General features: G+C 37.6%; 2 protein-coding genes and 1 pseudogene across 3 annotated transcripts; all 3 read left to right on the top strand.

Annotated features, from left to right (window-relative positions):
• Positions 1-3,734: 3,734 nt before the first annotated feature.
• LOC107724497 (hydroxyacid oxidase 2-like) lies at positions 3,735-7,799 on the top strand. Its single transcript, XM_016533466.1, has 8 exons — positions 3,735-3,815; positions 4,311-4,463; positions 5,061-5,212; positions 5,350-5,633; positions 6,787-7,008; positions 7,094-7,252; positions 7,391-7,460; positions 7,571-7,799. Exons 2-8 carry the CDS (start codon positions 4,333-4,335, stop codon positions 7,624-7,626), a joined length of 1,074 nt encoding a protein of 357 aa, XP_016388952.1. The 5' UTR covers positions 3,735-3,815; positions 4,311-4,332; the 3' UTR covers positions 7,627-7,799.
• Positions 7,800-7,877: 78 nt separating this feature from the next.
• On the top strand, positions 7,878-14,344 carry LOC107724495 (kelch-like protein 9). 2 transcript variants are annotated; one of them, XM_016533464.1, is made up of 9 exons: positions 7,878-8,156; positions 8,463-8,833; positions 9,220-9,270; positions 9,736-10,006; positions 10,137-10,269; positions 11,088-11,284; positions 11,376-12,225; positions 12,316-12,429; positions 13,787-14,344. In XM_016533464.1, exons 3-9 carry the CDS (start codon positions 9,266-9,268, stop codon positions 14,281-14,283), a joined length of 2,067 nt encoding a protein of 688 aa, XP_016388950.1. In that variant the 5' UTR covers positions 7,878-8,156; positions 8,463-8,833; positions 9,220-9,265; the 3' UTR covers positions 14,284-14,344. The 2 variants fall into 2 exon arrangements, with proteins under 2 accessions (XP_016388950.1, XP_016388951.1); XM_016533465.1 differs by lacking the exon at positions 7,878-8,156 and having other exon boundaries at positions 8,185-8,833; positions 9,742-10,006.
• Positions 14,345-15,282: 938 nt separating this feature from the next.
• Positions 15,283-19,022, top strand: LOC107724498 (3 beta-hydroxysteroid dehydrogenase/Delta 5-->4-isomerase type 1-like; annotated as a pseudogene).
• The last annotated feature ends 2,932 nt before the right edge of the window (positions 19,023-21,954 follow it).

Below are 21,954 nucleotides of genomic sequence, written 5' to 3' on the forward strand. Positions count from 1 at the left end.
CACTTGCCCCGCCCCAGACCTATGTGGGTCATCTGACATTTCATAGAGCTGATTGATGGCAAATATGAGGCAGGGCAACTGTGCGATGTAGCCTAGAGAACGTAGTAAGAATGTCCCTAAAATTCAAGATATGGGGCAAAAATGCCCGTTTGAGGTTTGTCTCATATTTACATCATATAGTTAAGCAATATCACACGAGCAGTAAGTTCAGTAAGTAAGAAGTTAATATTGTGTTATTTTAGACGCAATGTTGTCTGTTTTGCTCAATTTTGCCTGCCAACGAATAAAGACAAAGCAGAACTGTTCGTCTCCGAGCAACACGCAGCGGCATTTCATTTCTTAATGCACGTTTTGAACGAATTGGGTGAAGCATTTGGCGCGTTGGATTTGAAGCGGATCATCATCATCAGATCGATCGGTGTATGACAAAGTACCGCGAGAGCGGTTCAAAAGCATAAGGAGCCGTTTGCTCTCTAGTCTATAGGTGCGTTCGACTTGAAGCACGGCTACAGACTAGTGTTGGGTCGTTCTTGAACGATTCGTTCATTTTGAACGAATCTTTAATGTGACTCGGGAAGAACGAGTCGTCTCGGGGAGTGATTCGTTCGGTCGCGCATGCGCAACATCCTATAGGTTCTGTACTGGAATTAGTCAAGTAGTTCACCTGGTTCGAGTCTTCGGGTTTTGAAAAAGAAACTATTTTGCATCTTTTTTTTCATTGTTTTTACTCGAGATTATTTTGGAAGGATTTGGAATTCTATATTAACAGGAAAATAGAGTGTATGATAGAAATTAGTATATTTGATGTACTTTTTTATACAGAAAACGAAAATTTGAATTGTAAAGAACAACATATTATACATTTGTTTATTTTGTTAGGAAAATTCCATATACATAAGAAGAAGTGGGCTCAATGTAAACCAAATTTTGCACATTTTATAAATGACTTTAAATTATATGTAAATCTCTTAGAACAAACAAAAAACAAAAAAGCACTGAAAACGTAATGCTCTGAAAGCATTGAACTTTATGTAATTTTCTTCCCTTTTTTTTCTTTTTTTTCTCTGGCAGCTAATAATGTTAATTTGATCATGTGAATATGTAATACCTCATGTTCTTGTGGCATTGAATTAATAAAGCATAAAAAAAATTAAAAAAAACTGCACCAGTTGAGTCAGCCGGCTGCTCTCGAAACGCTATCGCGGTACTTTGATGTCACACGTGACAGTGACGTGGCGTCGGCGCCGGTTCAAGTCGGACATAATTTCTAACCGGCATGCACTGCTTCAAGTCAGCCGCCGATCGGTTTGCGCGGCGCCGCATGAAGTCGAACGCACCTTATAGCTCTTGCACACACCGATCGGTCTGATGGTGATGATCCGCTTTAAGTCGAACAAGCCTAATGATTCAGTGGACCATTCATAAAGAACCATTACTTCACTCCTGAATGAATCAGCCATTTGAACGAATCGAATGAATAAATGACTCGATGGCTTAATCATTAAGACATTTATCACTACCTACTGGCAGTTTTAGTTTATTATTTAGAGTGTCATTTCATTAAAGAAATTATTTCATATTTCCATAGTAATAATAATAAAATGAATAAAATAAATTATTAAACTTATAGTTCACCCACCCAAAAATGACAATTGTGTTATCATTTACTCACTCTCACAGTCCAAAAGAGTAGGCCTGTATGTAATAAATTTTATCAAACAAAATATTTCTTGCTGAAGCCACTTTTTGTAATGTCTGTTTGATGCTTTACCAGGGGCGGATTTAGTGATTTGGGGGCCCCAGGCGAAATACAGGAATGGGGCCCTATACAATTTCACACATTTATAACCTTGAGGTTTCTTTTACTGTTGCTCGCTGCTGCACGACCGTGTCCCATAGTTGTGTCTAATCTTTTCGATTTTTCATGTACATGTTATAAATAAAGGATTTCTTTAATATTGTAAATCCCTTGTTCACATTTAAACAGGTTAGCTTTACACAACAATGACTCTAAATTATCCTTTGGGAGTAATTTCTCAGCCAAATTTGATGTGCGATTAATTAGCGATTAATTAGATTAATTAATCGCCACATCATGTAATTAATTAGATAAAAAATTTGAATCGCTTACCAGCCCTAATTTTTATATATAAAATATGATGAATTAATACACTGCTGTACAATAATACAATAAATAAAATAACCGTTTTCTGTTTTCAAAATATATTTATTTTCAATACAGTTTGTTCTTATTATATTTCCCATGAAAATTTGTTTCGATACTGAAAACAGTTGTTGTTGTTTTGGACAACATTTTTGTGGAAACAGTGATACTTTTTTTACATTTCTTTTGAAAAATACCTTACTGACCCCATATTTTTCAGTAGCATATTTACTTTACTACACCCTCAAAAACAGTTTGACACCCTGAAAACATATAAATTCTGGCTACCCCACTTAAAAGGCTCAGAGGCCACCCTTGATAAAGTGTGATTGTTTTTTTGTTAACTTATAAGATACCTTATTTACCTGAAGGAATAATGTAACATGGTACAAATATGATTAAATGATTGAATCCACATCCTTTTCAGTATTGTTAAACAAGGTAAATTAAACACTAAATTTTCATAAAATAGAAAAATATATACATTTTAGCCATCTGTCAGAATTTGTTTTGACTATTCCATTTGAACAACAGGTTCTTATTCTGAATAGACTATGCTGTTGCTATCTCACTAGTTAGTTAGACAGAGCAGGTGGTTGCATCACATGTAGAGAGCTGTGAGTAAGGCTACATATTTGTGCACGTGCACCTGAGTTTTTTTCTGTGGTCAGCACATTTCCAGTCAATGCAAACACAATAAACATCAGAGGGCCAGTACCAGGCCCCAACTTGCCAGGTCATGGCTCTCTTTTGCTGTTTTATATTTATTTACACCAGAGCAAAACTACATTGCACACAGGCTTTTTCATACCAGTCCATTATAGCTAAAGATTTGAGTTAGAGTTACAATGCTGTTGACCAGACAGGTGAGTAATTCATTCTAATGTATGTATTTGTTTGTTTCTGGTTCTTTCAGAGTTACATAGTTTATATGTGCTGATGGATGAGTAAACACTGGGTTGCTGCAGTCCTTCAAAAACAGTACTGGATTAAGTCCATAGGTCATAGGTTTCTGATGACTACAAGAACAGATCTGGTGTTCTGCTTTAATTATTAACTTTTAGTGGTAGTTCATGAAAATTTTATTAAAGTTTATTGACAAATTAATTTTTCTAACAAATATTAGTATGAAAATACATTTCAGTTCACTCTCTTTTGCACTATGTAATCATATAGTCTCAGTAAGGGAATAAAATATCTTGTAAAAGCTAAGTACACTCTTAAAAATAAAGGTGCTTCACGATGCCATAGAATAACCTTTTTGTCTAAATGGTTCCATAAAGAACCTTTAACATCTGAAGAACCTTTCTGTTTCACAAAAGGTTCTTTGTGGTGAAAGAAGGTTCTTCAGATTACAAAAAGGTAAGAAAGAGATGGTTCTTTAAAGAACCTTTGACTGAATGGTTCTTTGTGGAACCAAAAATGGTTCTTCTATGGCATCGCTTGAAGAACGTTTTGAAGCACCTTTATTTTTAAGAGTGTACTGGCCCATAGTTAGAGTTCAAAAGTTAATCCCAACCCACTTGTGTTTCCATCCTCTTGGTTCAGTCTTTAATGTTAATCAGTGTTTTGTCTGCCAAAGTTAGCTGGCTAAAAGCACCAAAGCAGTCCACTGTGCTGTGACCTAAATTTGTCTAAACCTTCAGAAAAGGTAAAACAGGTCTCTTGTTTTTGTTTTCAAAGTAGAGTTGTTACAAATAATAATATGTAGTTATAATATTCAACCTAAATTTGTAAAATCAGGTGTGTAAACCTTCATATTCTGATTCTGTTTGAATGCAGGTAATTTGTTTAATGGTTTTGAGCACTTATCTGCAATATCATGTGAAAATGTTAAAATTTTTCTATAGCAATTTTGTAAATGCAGTTTTTAAATGTATTTTTTCCACATTTACTAATGTAAAAATGCCCTGAGAAATATCAAGAAAATATTGTATATTGATTTATTTGTATTTTATATTCATTGACATTGAAAATAAATAATCTAAATGTTAATCTAATATTGATGTTCATACTTCTCTTTATATATTGGTGCAAGAATGCAAACTCTCTGTCAGTGATAAAACAATATTATATAATGTCAGTTGTGTATATATTGATGATGTCATGATAATGTGTGTGTTTTTTTTGTTTGTTTTTTTTTTAGTGAGGAAGGAGTCTGTGTAGACATGACTATGGTCTGTTTGAATGATTTTGAGGAATATGCCAAGCAGCACCTCTCAAAGGCTACATGGGACTATTATGAGGCTGGAGCTAATGACTGTTGCACCAGAGATGACAACTTGCTGGCCTATAAACGGTACTATACTGCTGTTAAAGGGATAGTTCACCCAAAAATGAAAATTCTGTCATGAATTACTCACCCTCATGTTGTTCCAAACCCATAAAACCTTCGTTCATCTTCAGAACACAAATTAAGATATTTTTGATGAAATTCGAGAGCTTTCTGAGTCTGACCCTGTATAGACAGCAACAAGGCACAGCACATCCAGGTTCTACTTCAGAACGCCGGCTCCTTCGTCAGCAGCATGTCATGCGTGGTACAGTAAGAGAAAAAATTATTGAATAAAGTCGTGGACACATGGACTATTTTAATGATGTCCTTACTACCTTACTGGGCCTTGAACGTGATGGTTGCGTTGCTGTCTATAGAGGGTCCGAAAGCTCTCAGCTTTCACCAAAAATACCATCATTTGTGTTCTGAAGATGAATGAAGGTCTTGCAGGTTTGGCACGACATGAGGGTGAGTAATTACTGAATTTTCATTTTTGGGTGAACTATCTCTTTAAATTTGTATTATACTCTATATTTGTATTACCCTATATAATTTTATGGTCCATGCTTATGAGTAATCTCTAACTAAACTAATCTCATACAATAATGTCATCTCTTTCAGGATCCGCTTGAGGCCGCGGATTTTACGTGATGTGTCGATCAATGACACTCGGACCTCTGTGCTGGGAATGGAGATAAGCTTCCCTGTGGGAATTGCTCCCACGGCTTTCCACTGCCTTGCGTGGCATGAGGGAGAACTGGCCACTGCTAGAGGTGAGAGTGTGATGAAGTGACTGGGTTTCATTACTTCTTGTGTTATGCAGCACTTTGGCCACTAGATAGAAACTTGTTTGAAGCTACTAGTTTTACTTTTTTGCATCTTATCTCTCCATTCTTCTTTCATTTCCCAGCCACTGAGGCAGTGAACACCTGTTACATAGCCAGCACATACTCCACTTGTTCAGTGGAGGAGATTGCTGCAGCAGCGCCCAACGGCTACCGCTGGTTCCAGCTGTACTTGTACCGGCACCGTAAGCTCTCGGAGCAGATTGTGCGCAGGGTGGAAGCACTTGGCTACAAAGCTCTGGTGCTTACAGTGGATGTGCCCTACACTGGCAAACGCCGCAATGACATACGCAACCAGTTTAAGCTCCCACCTCACCTGAAGGTCAAGAACTTTGAGGGAATGTTCCAGGTAGGGCAGTTATTTATTTATTTTTAAATTTTTGAACATTTAAAATGTATAATACAGTAAAGCAAGGGTTTTTGGGCCACCAAGAAAATTTTAGAGAAAATAAAAAGATTATGGAAAATATTTTTAGGGCTGTCAAAGTTAATGCATTAACTTAAGAAATGTATTAAATATGTTTAATTCAATAATTATTATAATATTTGTATATTATAATATTGATTTAACTTAATATATTTATTAAATATGTTTAACTCAATAAATATTTATTTATTCATTATAGTATTGATTTCCACACTTTTTAATGTAGAATACAGTAAAACAAGAGTTTTCAAAGTTTGGCAAAGGAGTCGCAAAGAAAATTTGAGAGAGAAGAAAAGTTCATAATTAATATAATATTTATTTTAATATTTTTTACAAATTAACAGTAACACTTTATTTTAAGGACCAATTCTCACTATTAACGAATTACTTATTAGCATGCATATTACTAGCGTATTGGCAGTTTATTAGTACTTATAAAGCACATATTCTTCATGACCATATTCTACATCCCTTAATCCTACCCCATACCTAAACTTAACAACTACCTTACTAATTATTAATAAACAGCAAATTAGGAGTTTATTAAGACAAAAGTTGTAGTTAATAGTTAGTTAATAGTGAGAATTGGTCCCCAAACTAAAGTGTGACCAAATTAACATTCAAATGTTATATATATAAAAACTAAAATTAAAATTCTTTAAGCTGCTTTATAAAAATATTTCACGTGAAAAGCACTTCACAAATAAATCTGAACTGAACTCAAAATATTTTCATATTTTAGTAATTTGTGAGCTAACTAAATTTAAGAAACGTTGTCTTTATAGTATGACTTCATGTAATGAATAAGATTTTGTAATGCTTACAGTATAACTGGGTTTTTATATATAAAAATATCTCACAAGGGGATCATAAAATTTTGGGGGGTTTACATCATAAAGTTTGAAATAAGCAAATAGAGGAAGGCCACAAAATAACAGAGTGGTAGCGGGAAATGTTGCACGCTGAATTTGAACTTATGCTGCTTGTATAAGCAATATAGCTTACCAAGTTTAAGCATACAGTATCTTGTTATGTAATGTCTGTTTGTATGAATCCCTCTTTGCTCCCTTTACAGGAGCAGGCTGGCTCCCCGGAGGAATACGGGATCCCTGCTAACACACTGGACCCGTCGATCAGCTGGAAGGATGTGTGCTGGCTCCAGTCTCTATCACGGCTGCCTATAATCATCAAGGGCATCCTTACTAAAGAGGATGCAGAGCTGGCCGTAGAGCATGGCGTCCAAGGGATAATTGTGTCTAATCACGGGGGCCGGCAACTGGATGGAGGGCCCGCAACGGTAAGGCAATCTATCCATGTCTCAGTAGTTTAGACGTGATTCCCACCATTCAGACAGTTACACCTTGACCTTACATGTCACACAGATAGATTGTCTGCCTGAGATAGTGGATGCAGTGCAGGGCCGGGTCGAGGTCTACATGGACGGAGGGATCCGCACAGGCAATGATGTGCTGAAGGCCATAGCCTTGGGAGCCAAATGTGTGTTTATTGGCAGACCAGCAATCTGGGGCCTTGCTTACAAGGTAACTGTGTGGAAAGCAGTGTTTTTAATGCTTGAAAATCTATTTAAGCCTGTACTGAATTTGCCATTAACAAATTGTCAGATACTCGCGTGATATTTGGTGCAGATAAGGTGTTCATATACAGTATGTTTTGATCAGGGGGAGGAAGGAGTCAGAGAGATCTTACAGATTCTACACGACGAGTTTCGTTTATCCATGGCGCTGTCAGGTCAGTCCACTATGTAAAATGTAATGTGCCATGTGTCGCACAACAAAAAATGGGTCACGTTTTGATGTCTGACAATTCTCTTCATTTCAAATCGCCTCTTATTCTGCTAGGTTGCCGAAATGTTGCTGAGATCAACAGGAACCTCATTCAGTTCTCCAGACTTTGAACAGCAAAGAGGACTTTAGTCATTTCTACTTTACCACTGACAGCAAAGATCCACTTTATCCACTATTAATACTAAATGTATTCAAGAAACTACTGTTGCTTTAAGTCACATTTGACAAAAATGACATATTTACATATGTTCACAGTGTATGGATGTTTTTAAAATAGTATTTTTATTTCAGTAAACATTATGCACGGCACTGCATAAATTCTACACTATTTTGCCTAAGAGTGAATTATTTTAGTACCTGATGAATCTCCAATCAGAAATTGTCAAATTTATTTATATAGCGCTTTTTAAAATACAAATTGCTGCAAAGCAGCTTTATTGTAGTAAAGAGAAAAACGGGAGCAAAATTGTTTTTTCAGGATTCAAATGTTTCGGTTCTCATAATTATGACTTCTATTTCAACTATAAAGCAGTTATGCAGAAGATAATAATCTAGTAAATGACCTATTTTCTGCTTTAGATGCTCCACTGTATGGCAGAAACTAATTCACGGGACTGAGTAAGTCAGTAATGCCCAAAAGGTATCTTATGTAAATTAAATAATGTCATCAGTACTGAATGGATATTGAACATTAAAATATCCAGTGTGGCAATACTAAACACTACGAGATTCTCGGAAGTAATGAAGGATGGTATATGTTAAGTCAGTATTTATCTGACAATTAGTGCTATACTTTTTCTGTTGACTTCTTACTTTTTTAAGAGGTTAACTCGATTTTTCCCTCTAAAAATAAACACATGGTACAAATGAATGCATTTATCTCATATTCAAGTGCGCATTGTTTTTTTTCACTCTGTCTTTAACATAAAGATTGTTTGTTTTACAGGCACTACAGTAAATAAACAGTAAACTGCTAAAGCAGCACCAAAAAAATGCAGATTTGCTATCAGGCTTCCTCTTTTCACACCGGCTATGGGTTCACCTCATGTGTATCAAACACAACATCAGAGTGCAAATGCAGCTGAGCGAAATGCAAAGGCTTGAACTGAAGCCTATTAAAAGTAACATGTCAAAAGGAGGAAGATAGAACGTTTTGAAACAACATGTAAGGGTGTGTGTGTGAGAGAGAAGTGACACAGGAAGTCAATGAGGTTGTGGTAAACAGACTCTACATACCCATTTGTGTCGACTGAGTGTGATCACAGCGTGATGCTTTGTGCTAAAATGAGAAGACACTTCTGAAAGCACCACATCTCGGTAAGCTCCTTTTATTTTATGTAGTCCATCTTTCCTGAAATTTACCCCACTCATAAACTTTACATTTGTGTGTCAGTGCTTTGAAGAGAATGTGTAATGTAGTACTGTTATTTAGTAGTAAGCAGTAAGTTTAGTATTCAGCTGAAGTTTATCTGCCAATTACTTTTGTGAACATAACTACAGAAAGACTCCCTCTTTCTATACACACACACATATATAGAAGAGGCCGTGTCTGTCTAAACGGCATCTTTGTGTTCGTTGCACATAGATGGCAGCGCTAACTTCCCCTTTCAGACCTTGTTGTTGGTGAAACTTTTTTACTTTGATCCAAATATTGTTCCTGCAGATCGGGTGAAACCACCATTTGTTGTCTTTTTTTTTATCAGAAATAAAAAAAATCAGCAAATTTGCAAAGAAGCAGACCCAAAAGACATGGGGTAAGTTCTGACAGTCTTATGAAGTTATTGCATCATAGGCCTTTCTAGGACGATTTGGACAGTCATGTTGTGTAATAAACTGAAATTTGTACTTTTGTAATCATTTTTATTTATTTATTTCTCAGATTTTCTTCATTGCTTTATTGCAAAAATACAAATAAGAGCTCAAATAAATCTCAGAGCTATAGTTTAGTTTATCTAGTAGAAACGTGCTTTCGTGTTGAGGCTTAGTTGACAACTAAGATGTGTGATACAGTATACAAAAATCTTTTTTCTGTTAAAATACAAATATTTACTAGCACATAAAATAATGCATTTAGTTAGTGAACTGATAGTATTTGACAAAAATGGTCAGCTAAATGCTTACTAATTATTACAGAATATTATTATAAATTAGAGGAAAGGTGGAATATAGGTCTTTCATGTGATCTGACTGTCAAAGTTTTAAATATGCCTTTATTTCAGCAACAGTGGAGAGGAAGGAAAACTGCACCGCAGACTTTCCCGAATAGGAAGCAGATCGCAGAGAGAGCCGCCACGACCCCCTCCACAAACAGACAAGCCTCCAACTGTGGTTCCTCCAAGACCTGCTGAGACTGCTCCAAAACCTCCAGAACCTACGCCAAAACCAGTTGTAATCCCCCCAAAACCTCCAGTGGCTCAAAAGCCCACTGCCCCTCCAAAGCCACAAATACAAGTGTTCAACAGCACAGAGCATGGTGCTGCCATTCTCAAGGTAAGACAAAGACATCAGAAAAGGTGGAAACAAACTGCCGAAAACAGAGAAATGCTGTGTACTTACAAAGCTAGAATGGTGATTTCACTGCAAATACTATATATTAATGGCAAATTTTGCCATGTCCCAGGGGTTGGATTGTTTTCGTGGTGATGAGACTCTTTGCGATGTGACACTGGTACCTGGTGACAGCAGCGAAACTTTCCCAGTCCACAGGGTCATCATGGCTTCAGCCAGTGACTACTTCAAGGCCATGTTCACAGGTTAGTCTTATTAAATCCAGGAGGAGGAACTGTATTGTCAAACCCTATTAATGTTTTTTATGAAGCCCCTGTGGTTTAAATGTGTTACCTTTTTTGTGATGTTTCATACACTTGCTGTTGATCATCTGTGTGATCCTGGTTGAGCCTGCTGTTTATCCATGTCTTGTGTTTTGTGATTATCACACAAATGGTTATTGGCTGATATCAAACTTTTTTTAAATTTATTTATTGGTATCAGTCGATATAGGATATTTGATTGTGCGTATTCTGTTGCCTTATTTTTAAAATGATATATTTTTTTAATTAATAGTTGCCTTAAATTTTTTTAAAAATATTTAAAATTAATCAAAATATACTTTTTAGAAACAATAATGATTTAATAGAACTTAATTGTAATTTAGCAAATCTCTGAATTAATATCCATTTTCTCACTGTACATTATGTTATGCCTAAATTCACTTGTAACATTTAAAACAATTGATTTCAGTGTTTAGTGTTTTATTTTAAACTAGATGTAGTATTGTTTGTACACAAACTTGGATAATCGCTTGAGAAAACCAAGCCTGAAAGTTTAAAACAAGACGGATGGATGGAAATAATTATCAACTTGAAAAGTATAGGCCAAGATTTTAATATTTGTAATATTTTGTTCAAACATGTCTCTGTTTGTTCTATAAAAGCCTCTGTTAAATGACTAAATGTAAATGTAAATTTTAGTTTATAATTAGGTTACCAACGAAAAGCATTTCCTCTTTGCAGACTACTTCTCACTGATCTAATGTTTTCCCCTCATTTCCCTCTCCCTTTTGGTTTGGCAGGAGGCATGAGAGAGCAGGAGCTGAAGGAGATTAAGCTCCATGGTGTGAGCACAGTCGGCCTGAAGAACATCATCGAGTTCATCTACACATCTCATGTGAGCCTGAGTCTCGGCACCCTTCAGGACACGCTTGAGGCGGCGAGCTTCCTCCAGGTGCTTCCCGTTCTCAGCTTCTGCAATCAGCTACTCAGCAGTGAGGTATAAACCCTTAAGATGTGGTGTTTGTTCTTCCTTTGCGTGAATTATTCATCTGTGCGTGACGTAATAAGCCACGTTTTCTACATGCCAGATCACTATAGAAAACTGTGTGGAAGTTGAGCGCATTGCCAGGGATCTTCTTCTGGAAGATGTCCAAGAACACATCCACACGTTTGTGTGCGAGAACTTCTCCGGGCTGGTGCAGAGCGGCCGCCTCCTGCAGTTGTCCGAGGCGAGCATAACGTACACCCTCTCCAGTGACTCTCTGAAGGGTTTCTCCGAAATGGAGCTGTACCGCATCGCCCGCTCCTGGCTGTCCCATAAACCCAGCGAGCGGCGTTCTGCGGCTTACTCTCTGGTTCGCCACATCCGCTTCCCTCTGATGTCCCCTGCTGAGCTCCTCCAGATCTCTCAGGAGGACCAGACTGAAGAAGAAGGAGCAGTGAGCAGAGGAAAAGAAGAAGGGGAGCCATTCATGCGATCAGACACGGCCTGTGTCAACCTCCTCCTGGAGGCCAGCAACTATCAGATGCTTCCCTTCCTCCAGCCGGCGCTCCAGACGGAGCGGACCCGGATTCGATCCGATTGCACTCACCTGGTGGTTCTGGGTGGTGTGATGAGGCAGCAGCTGGTGGTCAGCAAAGAGCTCAAGCTGTACGATGAGGAAGACGGAGGCACCTGGAGGTCGCTCCAACCTATGGAGGTGCCACGTTACCAGCACGGAGTGGCTCTTTTAGGGGGCTTTCTTTACATTGTGGGAGGTCAGAGCACTTACGACACCAAGGGTAAGACAGCTGTGGACAGCGCGTACAGGTATGATCCTCGCTTTGACCGCTGGTTGCAGGTGGCCTCTCTGAATGAGAAGAGGACGTTCTTCCATCTGAGCGCTCTTAAGGGGAAGCTGTATGCTGTTGGAGGGAGAAATGCCACTGGGGAGATTGGTAAGAACATGTTTTACCAATTACGCTGTACAAAATGTTCTGTCCTGTCTTAAAATACTGTGGAAAAACAGAAAACTGTCTGTTGTTCAGATTCGGTGGAGTGCTACAACTTGAACAAGAATGAGTGGACTTTTGTTGCACCGATGAGTGAACCTCACTATGGACACGCTGGCACAGTACATGGAGGTCTGATGTATGTGTCAGGTGAGTATCCACCCTGATGTGAGATCAATGTGAAAAGGACATGCATATTATATGTAGTTAATATGTATCTGTCCTACATAATGAGAAGAGAATCTGTATACTAATTAAATGTGGCTCACAAAGCATGTGGCCTTAATCCACCACAGTTCTCTGTGTGAGTCTAATGAATGCACTGCACAAGAATTCTTTTATTACTCTTAAAATAGAAGAAGAAAACACTTTTTGGAGGTCTCTTAGCAACTTTGCAACCTTCACCTAATGGCGAAGTTCCCAGAACTAGAATCAAAAGTAACATGAAACAGATAACTAGGAAACAGAGCTGCTTCAAGCTGAACTGGGTCACTCATCTGAGGTTAGACCGCAGCCTAAAAAGGGCACGGCAGGCTTGTTGTGAAACCATGAGAATGTCCGTGCATGAAGAATCACAAAGTATTCAATAAACATTATTGAAAATAATGAAATTTAAAGAGGAAAAATAAAATTGTGGTAATGGGAAGATCAAAATTATAATATAAAGCCACTTTGGGGTCATTTCCACCACACATGGTTTTTCAAAAGGTAGTGCACTTATTTACCAAAGATATGAACATGTCAGTAAAGATCATGTTTGAGAAATATGAGACATGTGATGTGTGAAAAACATCAAGCTGGAAATCATCATTATGAAAATGTAATAATAATATATGATACATTTAATTGTAGTAAATACAGTTATATTACTCTTAAATTTTACATTCAATTATGTTTTACATTAAATGCTAACTATAAAATTACACTTTTCCAGGCTGCCAATAGTCAGCCATTTTTCCTCCAAAAAGGTAAAATTATCGGTAACACTTCAGTATTACCGGTCAGGGACCAATTCTCACTTTTACCTAGTTGCTTATTAGTATGACTATTATTAATATGTTGGCTGTTTGTTAGTACTTATAAAACACATATTCTGCATGACCATATTCTACATCCCTAATCCTACCCAATACCTAAACTAAATAACCACCTTACTATTAATAAGCATCAAATTAGGAGTTTATTGAGGCAAAAGTCATAGTTAATGGTTTGTTAATAGCGAGAATTGGTCCTTAAAATAAAAGTGTGACCAAATTATCATTTCCACCACAGATGCTATTAAACACAAGACATCATGTGGTGGGACTTTTTTCAGACTTCTCCTGTGATTTATACATTGTCGGTGGATTGTTGAGTTCTGTGTAAGTTTTGGCCTCACGGTATAAGACCAAGTTAAAGGTCCCATACTTCAGCTTCGTAACCGCATTCTTTCTGCTGACATGTTTGTTTCTGCAAGAATAAAGAATAAGCTTGCTCTAAAAGTTGCATTCGTTCTTTATACCATCAGGCGGTATCACAAGAGATGCTTTCCAGAAAGAGCTGCTGTGTTACAACCCCGATAGAGACGTGTGGAGCAGACGAGCAGATATGATGGAGCTTCGTGGTCTTCACTGCATGTGCACCGTGGGCGACCGCCTCTATGTCATGGGTGGAAACCACTTCCGGGGGACAAATGACTATGATGATGTGCTAAGCTGTGAATTCTACAGCCCTGCAACTGACCAGTGGACAGTGGTGGCTCCGATGCCCAAGGGTCAGAGCGATGTGGGGGTGGCTGTCTTTAAGGACCGCATCTATGTGGTGGGTGGTTACTCCTGGAACAGCAGATGTATGGTGGATATCGTGCAGTGTTATGACCCTGAGAAGGATGAGTGGGAGAAGGTCTTCAGTGTCCTGGAGCCTCTCGGAGGCATACGGGCCTGCGCTATGACAGTTCATTGCCCAAAAAGTTCAACAGATGAGGCTGAAATACAAGAGTGTCCTCTTTTAACATCCAAAAGCTGAACAGATGGTTTAAAGGGGTCATATGATGCTGCTAAAAAGAACATTATTTTGTGTATTTGGTGTAATGAAATGTGTTTATGCGGTTTAAAGTTAAAAAAAAATATTGGCCTTTAAATGTGACATACTGAAATTAGCTTCACATTGCCAATGATGTGTATTGTAAAAAAAAAAAGGTTGAATGATTTGATTACTGTACATGCCACTTTATTCAAATCTGAGCTGGGGTAAGGGAAAATAATTTGCTTGTAAAAAAAAACAGCTAATGCACCATTATTTGTTTAAATGTGCATGACTTTGTTTAAATGCTGTTCTCTTTCAATGCCTGATGGCCACAGTGCTTAATTTTGCATCTCTTAAATTATTCTCTTTTATGTGTAACTTGCTTAAGTTACTTTTATATGCTTTGCAAAAAAAATTATCTTTTATTTTTGAATGAATTCATTTGTGTTTGGTATATTTTATGTACATTTCTTAACATAAAATATCTACTGATTGCATTCAAGCAAAAATAAATAAATAACTAATATTATTAATATTGCATTTCTTTCTTTCTTTCTTTACTTTTCAAATAAGGGCTAGATAAAATACTGTAGACATACATAGGATCATGTGACACAGAAAACCATTTTAAAGGGTTAGTTCACCCAAAAATGAAAATTCTGTAATTAATTACTCACCCTCGTGTTGTTCCAAATCTGCAAGACCTTCGTTCATCTTCGGAACACAATTTAAAAGGATAGTTCACCCAAAAATGAAAATTTGATGTTTATCTGCTTACCCCCAGGGCATCCAAGATGTAGGTGACTGTAGGTTCGCGTCTTCTTCTTCAGCCTGCATGTGAGGCGTCTTCTTCTACTTCTTGCTTCACGGCGGATCGCAGACTTGTAAGTGCATTACCGCCACCCATCTCTCAAATGGACCATTGACACGCTATCTACAATCTCAATCAGGAGTGTCAATGGTCCATTTGAGAGATAGGTGGCGGTAATGCACTTATAAGTCTGCAATCCGCCGTAAAGCAAGAAGAAGAAGAAGACTCGTCGGGCGCCGGCTGTTGAACACGCTCAGGATGAGCTCTGGACAGTTCGGACATTGCAGTGAAAATCAGAGGTAAAAAACTATATCATCTTAGATGCCCTGGGGGTAAGCAGATAAACATCAAATTTTCATTTTTAGGTGAACTATCCCTTTAAGATATTTTTTATTAAATCTGAGGGCTCACTGACTCCCATAGACAGCAGGTACCTTGAAGGTAATTCAAGGTCCAGAAAAGTACCAAGATGATCGACAAAGTAGTCCGTGTGACATCAGTGGTTCAACTGTAAAGTTACGAAGCTACGATAATACTTTTTTGCGCAAAGAAAACAAAAATAACGACTTTATTCCCTTGAACGTGGTAGTTACCTTGCTGCCTATGGGAGGGTCAGAGAGCCCTCAGATTTCATCAAAAATATCTTAAATTGTGTTCCGAAGATGAACGAAGGTCTTACAGGTTTGGAACAACACGAGGGTGAGTAATTAATGACAGAATTTTCATTTTTGGGTGAACTAACCTTTTAATTTTGTATTTAACAATATTACTGTTTGCACTGTAATTTCTTCATGGGCTTTTTTTAGTCCTTTATTATTCAGGTAGGACAGTTGAGAGAGGACAGGAAAGCATTAGGTAGAGAGAGGGGGGTCGGGATCGGCATAGGACCTCAATCCGGGAAGCGAAACTCGCTGACAAGATTTATTTTTTGCATTTTAGCCTTTTATTATGATAGGACAGATCAGAGCTGGCAGGAAGCGAAGTGGGAGAGAGATAGGGGACCGGGAAAGGCCCTCGAGTTGGGATTCGAACTCAGGACGCCCATATGTCGGCGTGCTACCCACAAGGCTATTGGCGCCGACTTTGCAATGTAATTTTGATCGCATAAATGCAGCTTTGGTGAGCATAATGTACTTCTTTCAAAAACATTTAAAAAATCTTACTGCCCCCAAACTTTTAAACGGTAATGATGAATAATCAACACTGACATCATTCTAATTAATTAAGATGTAATCCATATATTGTACATGGTTGTGTGAACAGAACAGAATGTGTTGTACAACCTTGAGTGGTTCATGTTTTGGCTAAGTCATTAGACAGATTATCAGAAGACAAAGAACAACAACCCAAGGTCTATAGACACCCAGAGTAAACGTAAAAGACTATTACACTAAAGACTGACTGAAGAATGTCCCCAGACTTTAACTATGCTCATATCCACATATGAGCAATCAAAGCTATTAAGAGAAGTGGAAAAGTCAACATGATCAAATACCTGATAAAGAGCTGTGACATTGACGTTTAAGCCAGTTTGTGTAAAACATATGTTGGTATATAATCTAGTAATATTTTAGTAAAATAGCAATTTTATTTTATTTATTTTTATTTTATTTTGCACAAAATACAAATACAAATATGCTAAAAAATGAAACTTGAGAAATGGTTACTATACCCCTAGAATCTCCTTGTATCTTACTGTATCTTGTAGGATGTATCTTTCACATTGTCTATTTGATAATATGTAACGTCATTGCATTAATAAAACCTATTCAGTTGATTTCATGTCAGTAGTGGCTTCTTTTTGTAAAAACAGGAATCCTAAAAATAAGCAGACTGCTGACTAACACCTTGACACTGTTTCTCAAGGTCGCTGTGATTTTGCCAAGTAAGACATGTTCCTGGATCAACATCTTTTGTTGATCCTGGATCAACATTGCTGTCCAAAAATATAGATTTAACCCAATCCCAATCCCTACCCATAATTTATTCCTAAAATCAGTGTGAAATGATAGCTGATTAACAAGGGTGTAGAAGCGCCTAACCCTGGTCGTAAGCCTAAAACAGATATTTCTGATTGGTTGGTTGGAATGTGTCCTTGTGTAATGTGTCCAATTTGTACTTGGTGAAATCACGTTCACCGTTTCTCAACTCCCATCCCCAGCCCATGGCATTGAGGCTGTCCTTGGCAATAAGGCTTAAAAATGCACCACCCTCCCAGTCCGCGCCACCATCTCTAAAGGCTCATCACATCACTGTGGTTTCCAGACTGCCCTCTGGAACGATTTCATCAAAGTGGCATAATACAAAGTGTTACCCAGGAGTGAAGTGGTGCTGGTGGCACTTGCCATGACTCTGTCAGGAGATGTGTGTGTTGTGACGGGAGCCTGCGGGTTTCTGGGAGAAAAGCTGGTCAGGCTGTTGCTGGAAGAGGAGAAGCTTTCTGAGATCCGACTGCTGGATAGAAACATCCAGTCTGAGCTAATACAGTCTCTTGATGGTAAGTGATACTTCCCTTACAGCATTTCTCATCTTGTATTTCTCCTATTTGCGGGATTCTGTTGGTCATATTTTGTATTCTTTGTCTTCCTGTTTTGCACTTGAAATCAGCATTTGCTTGTGAATATTAAGACTAGAGACAATGTAAACTGTTCAGATGCCATTATCATTTCTGTCTTTTTTTTACTTTCTCAACTCTTTGTAAGCAACAAATTGAGGCTGTTGTCAATGTGTTTCTCTGTTTGTGTCCTCAGATTGCAAGGGAGAGACTAAAGTGAGTGTTTTTGAGGGGGATATCAGGGACTGTGAGCTACTGAGAAGAGCCTGTAAAGGAGCAGCACTTGTTTTCCACACTGCATCTCTCATCGATGTCATTGGAGCAGTTGAATACAGTGAATTATATGGAGTTAATGTCAAAGGTGAGAGTTCTGTGCTGGTCATTAGCACATGGTAACAAGACTCGATCAAAACACTGAATCTCTTGAAACTTATGGAATCCTGTAATGCAATTATTTTAATTATTTTTTTTATTTTTTTTATGGACACTGTAAATTAAAAAAAAAAAGACATTGTGGACCTTGGAGTCAAATAGGTTGGGCACTACTGATTTAAATGATACGTGCATTGGCACATCAAATAAAACCATCAAAAATTAAACTTTGATCAAAATATACCAACACTACACAATATAGTAATCCGGGAGCATGAAATTGTTTTTCCATTACAGGAACACAGCTGCTGCTCGAGACCTGCATCCAAGAAAACGTGGCCTCCTTCATTTACACTAGCAGCATTGAGGTGGCTGGTCCCAATCCCCACGGTGATCCAATAATTGATGGCGATGAGTACACCCCTTACTCCTCCTGTCTTAAGTTTAGCTACAGCAAAACCAAGCAGGAGGCTGAACAGCTTTGCCTTCAGGCCAATGGAGAGCTGCTCCGTAATGGAGGTCATCTGGCTACCTGTGCACTGAGGCCCATGTACATCTATGGACCAGGCTGTCGATTTACTTTAGGCCACATGAGGGATGGAATCCGCAATGGAAATGTGCTGCTGAGAACATCACGACGTGAGGCAAAAGTGAATCCTGTATATGTGGGAAATGCAGCCCTGGCACATATACAAGCAGGTCGGGCTCTCAAAGATTCCCAGAAAAGGGCTGTGATGGGTGGAAACTTCTATTACATCTCAGACGACACGCCGCCTGTAAGCTATTCGGACTTTTACTATGCTGTTCTTTCACCATTAGGCTTTGGGATACAAGAGAGGCCCATTCTGCCCTTCCCACTTCTGTATCTTCTGTCGTTCCTCATGGAATTACTGCACGTTGTGCTCCGACCCTTCCTGAAGTTCACTCCTCCCTTAAACAGGCAGCTACTGACCATGTTAAACACACCCTTTAGTTTCTCATATCAAAAGGCCCACAGGGATTTTGGATATAGCCCTCGCTATGACTGGGAAGAGGCACGTAAGTGCACTAGCGACTGGTTAGCATCTGTCTTACCCACAGAGAGGCAATGAATCCACTTGAAATAAATTAACAGCATGTTTAATAATACTGTGCTAATGCTTGTTTTATGGTTTAAAAATTACTGAATATTATTTACACATCTCACAAATAGAAATAAATATCCATATAAAGAAGTAGTTAGTAGTAATAAAAAGTACTAAAACCTTTTACTTATTTCAAAAAAAGATTTTAGGACCATATTTTATTTTATTACTTGAATGATGTATTTTAAAAAGAAAAAAAAAAAGTTCAGAAATAAAGACAAACCAAGTATCAATGCTGTTTAGACAGTACTTAATGAATTTCAAATGCCTTCCAATTAAACAAGATGTTGTGGTAATTCATAGGCCTACCTGTCTGAGTCTGTATATTACTCCACTCGTCTGTTGTTGTTGTTTTTATTGTTTTTTTTGCATTGCTAAGAACATACACAATCAATGCCAGGGGTAAATACAATTGAGAGTACAAATGCAGATTACAAAATCAGGAAAATATCGTACAAATGACACAATGAGACAGTTTTAAGGGCTTTGGAGTTGCTGGATGTAAGGAGAGTGTCCAGATAGGATTTAAGTTCCTTATGAAAAATAAAAAAGTAAGGCTTAGCACCCTGAAATTTACATTTATGTAAGAAAAATTTCGCTAGAAAAATAAACAAATTTATCAAGAAATATTGGTCCTTTGCATCTTTATCAAAATTGTGCTGACCAAATAAAACATCTTTGTATAACAAAGAAAACTTTGTGATGAAAATGTGCATACAAAAATACAGAAATCCATCCAGAACATACTTGTATATGAGCATTCACAGAAGAGATGAGAAATAGATTCGTCTTCAGCTCCACAAAAAGAACATAAAGAGTCAATATCAGGAAACATTCTTTTTAAGTAAAGCTTTACAGGATAAAAAAGATGAAGTAATTTGTAGGACACATCCTTGACCTTATTGGTTATTAAATATTTAGAGGACAAAGTCCACACTTTCTTCCATGGAATGTTGATAAACTGGCCATTCCAGTTGGACACAATGTACGGGAGAGAAGCAGTCTCATTCTGAAATAGCTGTCTAATTCTCCTGTTCCGACCAGAAGAGTTAGATAAAAAACTAATATTCCCAATCATTGTATCAAAAGGATGAGCAACTGACAAAGAAATCTGGGATCTGGCTGAGTCTCTGAGAAGAGTTATTGCTCCATAAGGAATGGCATCCATTACTACAGCAAACTCTCGTGGAGTGACAGGTATGTTATACTTGTTCAAAAACTCTAAATATGAATACAAGTGTCCATCAGCATTGATTAATTGAGAGACCAAAATAAAATTATTATTCACCCAATCTGGGAAAAACAATGACTTATTTTTATAAAGAATATCACAATTATTCCAAATAAAGTACCGGTGAGGACTAAAATTGTGCTTATATATAAGGTGCCAGGCCAAAAGTGCTTGTTTATGAAAATTTGATCATTTAAGGGGCAATTTAGTGATGTTGTAGTTGCATAACAATAAGAAAGGGGAGACCTTTGTTGTCGTTTAGTGGTGACTGGTGAGTTTTCAGTGACCCGTATTGCATGTTGCAAGTTTTTATTCATTTACAGACATATGGAGAACAAGTAATTTTGAGGAAACATGCTAAGTATCATGAATATTTGATAAATGCTGTGAAATTGATCAATAAATGTTATTATAACTTTTATATATGATATCCAAATAAAATTTAAAACAGATTTGTCAGCTTGCCTGGCAGGATTAAATATACTGTGTCCCTTTAAAAGGAAGAAACAGTCTCTTTTAAGAAAATATATACTTTAAAATTTCATGAATAACATTCTGTAAGCACAAGCAGCATTTGTTCTGTGTAGTGTAAGCCTACTATTTTTGCATCACAATATTAATGTTATTATATATTATATGATTTAAAATCCTTTTGCAAGCTAAAATAACAAAAGTATAAGTGCAACAATCTGCTCACCATCTGACCTATGATATCCTATGACACCTAATTCATGTACATAAATTTAAGTTTAATGTGGGTCCACATATCTTAAAAGGGGAGGAGGAAGCAGAAGCCCATCAGTTCCAGTTATTAAAGAATTAGCCATTAATCAATACTTCATCATAATAACCATGGCCGGACTTACCATTGGGCTTGAGTGGAATGCAGCCCATGGGCCCCGCCTTTGCCCGTTTACATTTGTTTGATTTGTTTGTTATATGCCAGTCAGAATTCAGAAATTACTATAGCCGCATTTCCACTGCGCACGCAACATCTAAACGGGCCAGCCGGGGCTACAACTTACAACTACGACCTTCGAGGCCACAATCAAACAGCATAAACTGGTATTTATGATTATTTCACATAGAAGAAGGACACACGTATTGAATCGCGTCTGCACCTATTGGTTTGTTATCACATGGCTAAGTTACTTTAAACAGCTCCATTAAGCCTTTAGCCCCAAAGAGCGCACATTTAGAAAGATAGATACATTCTCAAATGTTCACCCCTCATTTCGTTACAGAGGATGATTCTATATTACTATATTAATGTTCCACTAAATTATGCGATCATCTGATGAGTTTTGAGCGCTCTCTCTCGTCTTACTGCCATTAGCCTACACATAGTGGGGAAGAAATGTCATCAAAATGATTTTAAAATAAAAAAGCTATTTAATGAGTTTCTGTTTTTATAACATAGCCTGCCCTATGATATAGGACTTAGCCTATCACGCAAACAAGAGTCCTGTTTTTTTTTTTTTTCTCGAATATCTGCACGATCGCAAATGTACAATAAACAACAACTTACAGAGTAACTTTCAGACACAAAATTCCGTTTTGCTCCTTTGTTCCTCAGCGT

Source organism: Sinocyclocheilus rhinocerous, unplaced genomic scaffold (genome assembly GCF_001515625.1).
Source record: "Sinocyclocheilus rhinocerous isolate Xijiao unplaced genomic scaffold, SAMN03320098_v1.1 scaffold64, whole genome shotgun sequence".
NCBI lineage: Eukaryota > Metazoa > Chordata > Actinopteri > Cypriniformes > Cyprinidae > Sinocyclocheilus > Sinocyclocheilus rhinocerous.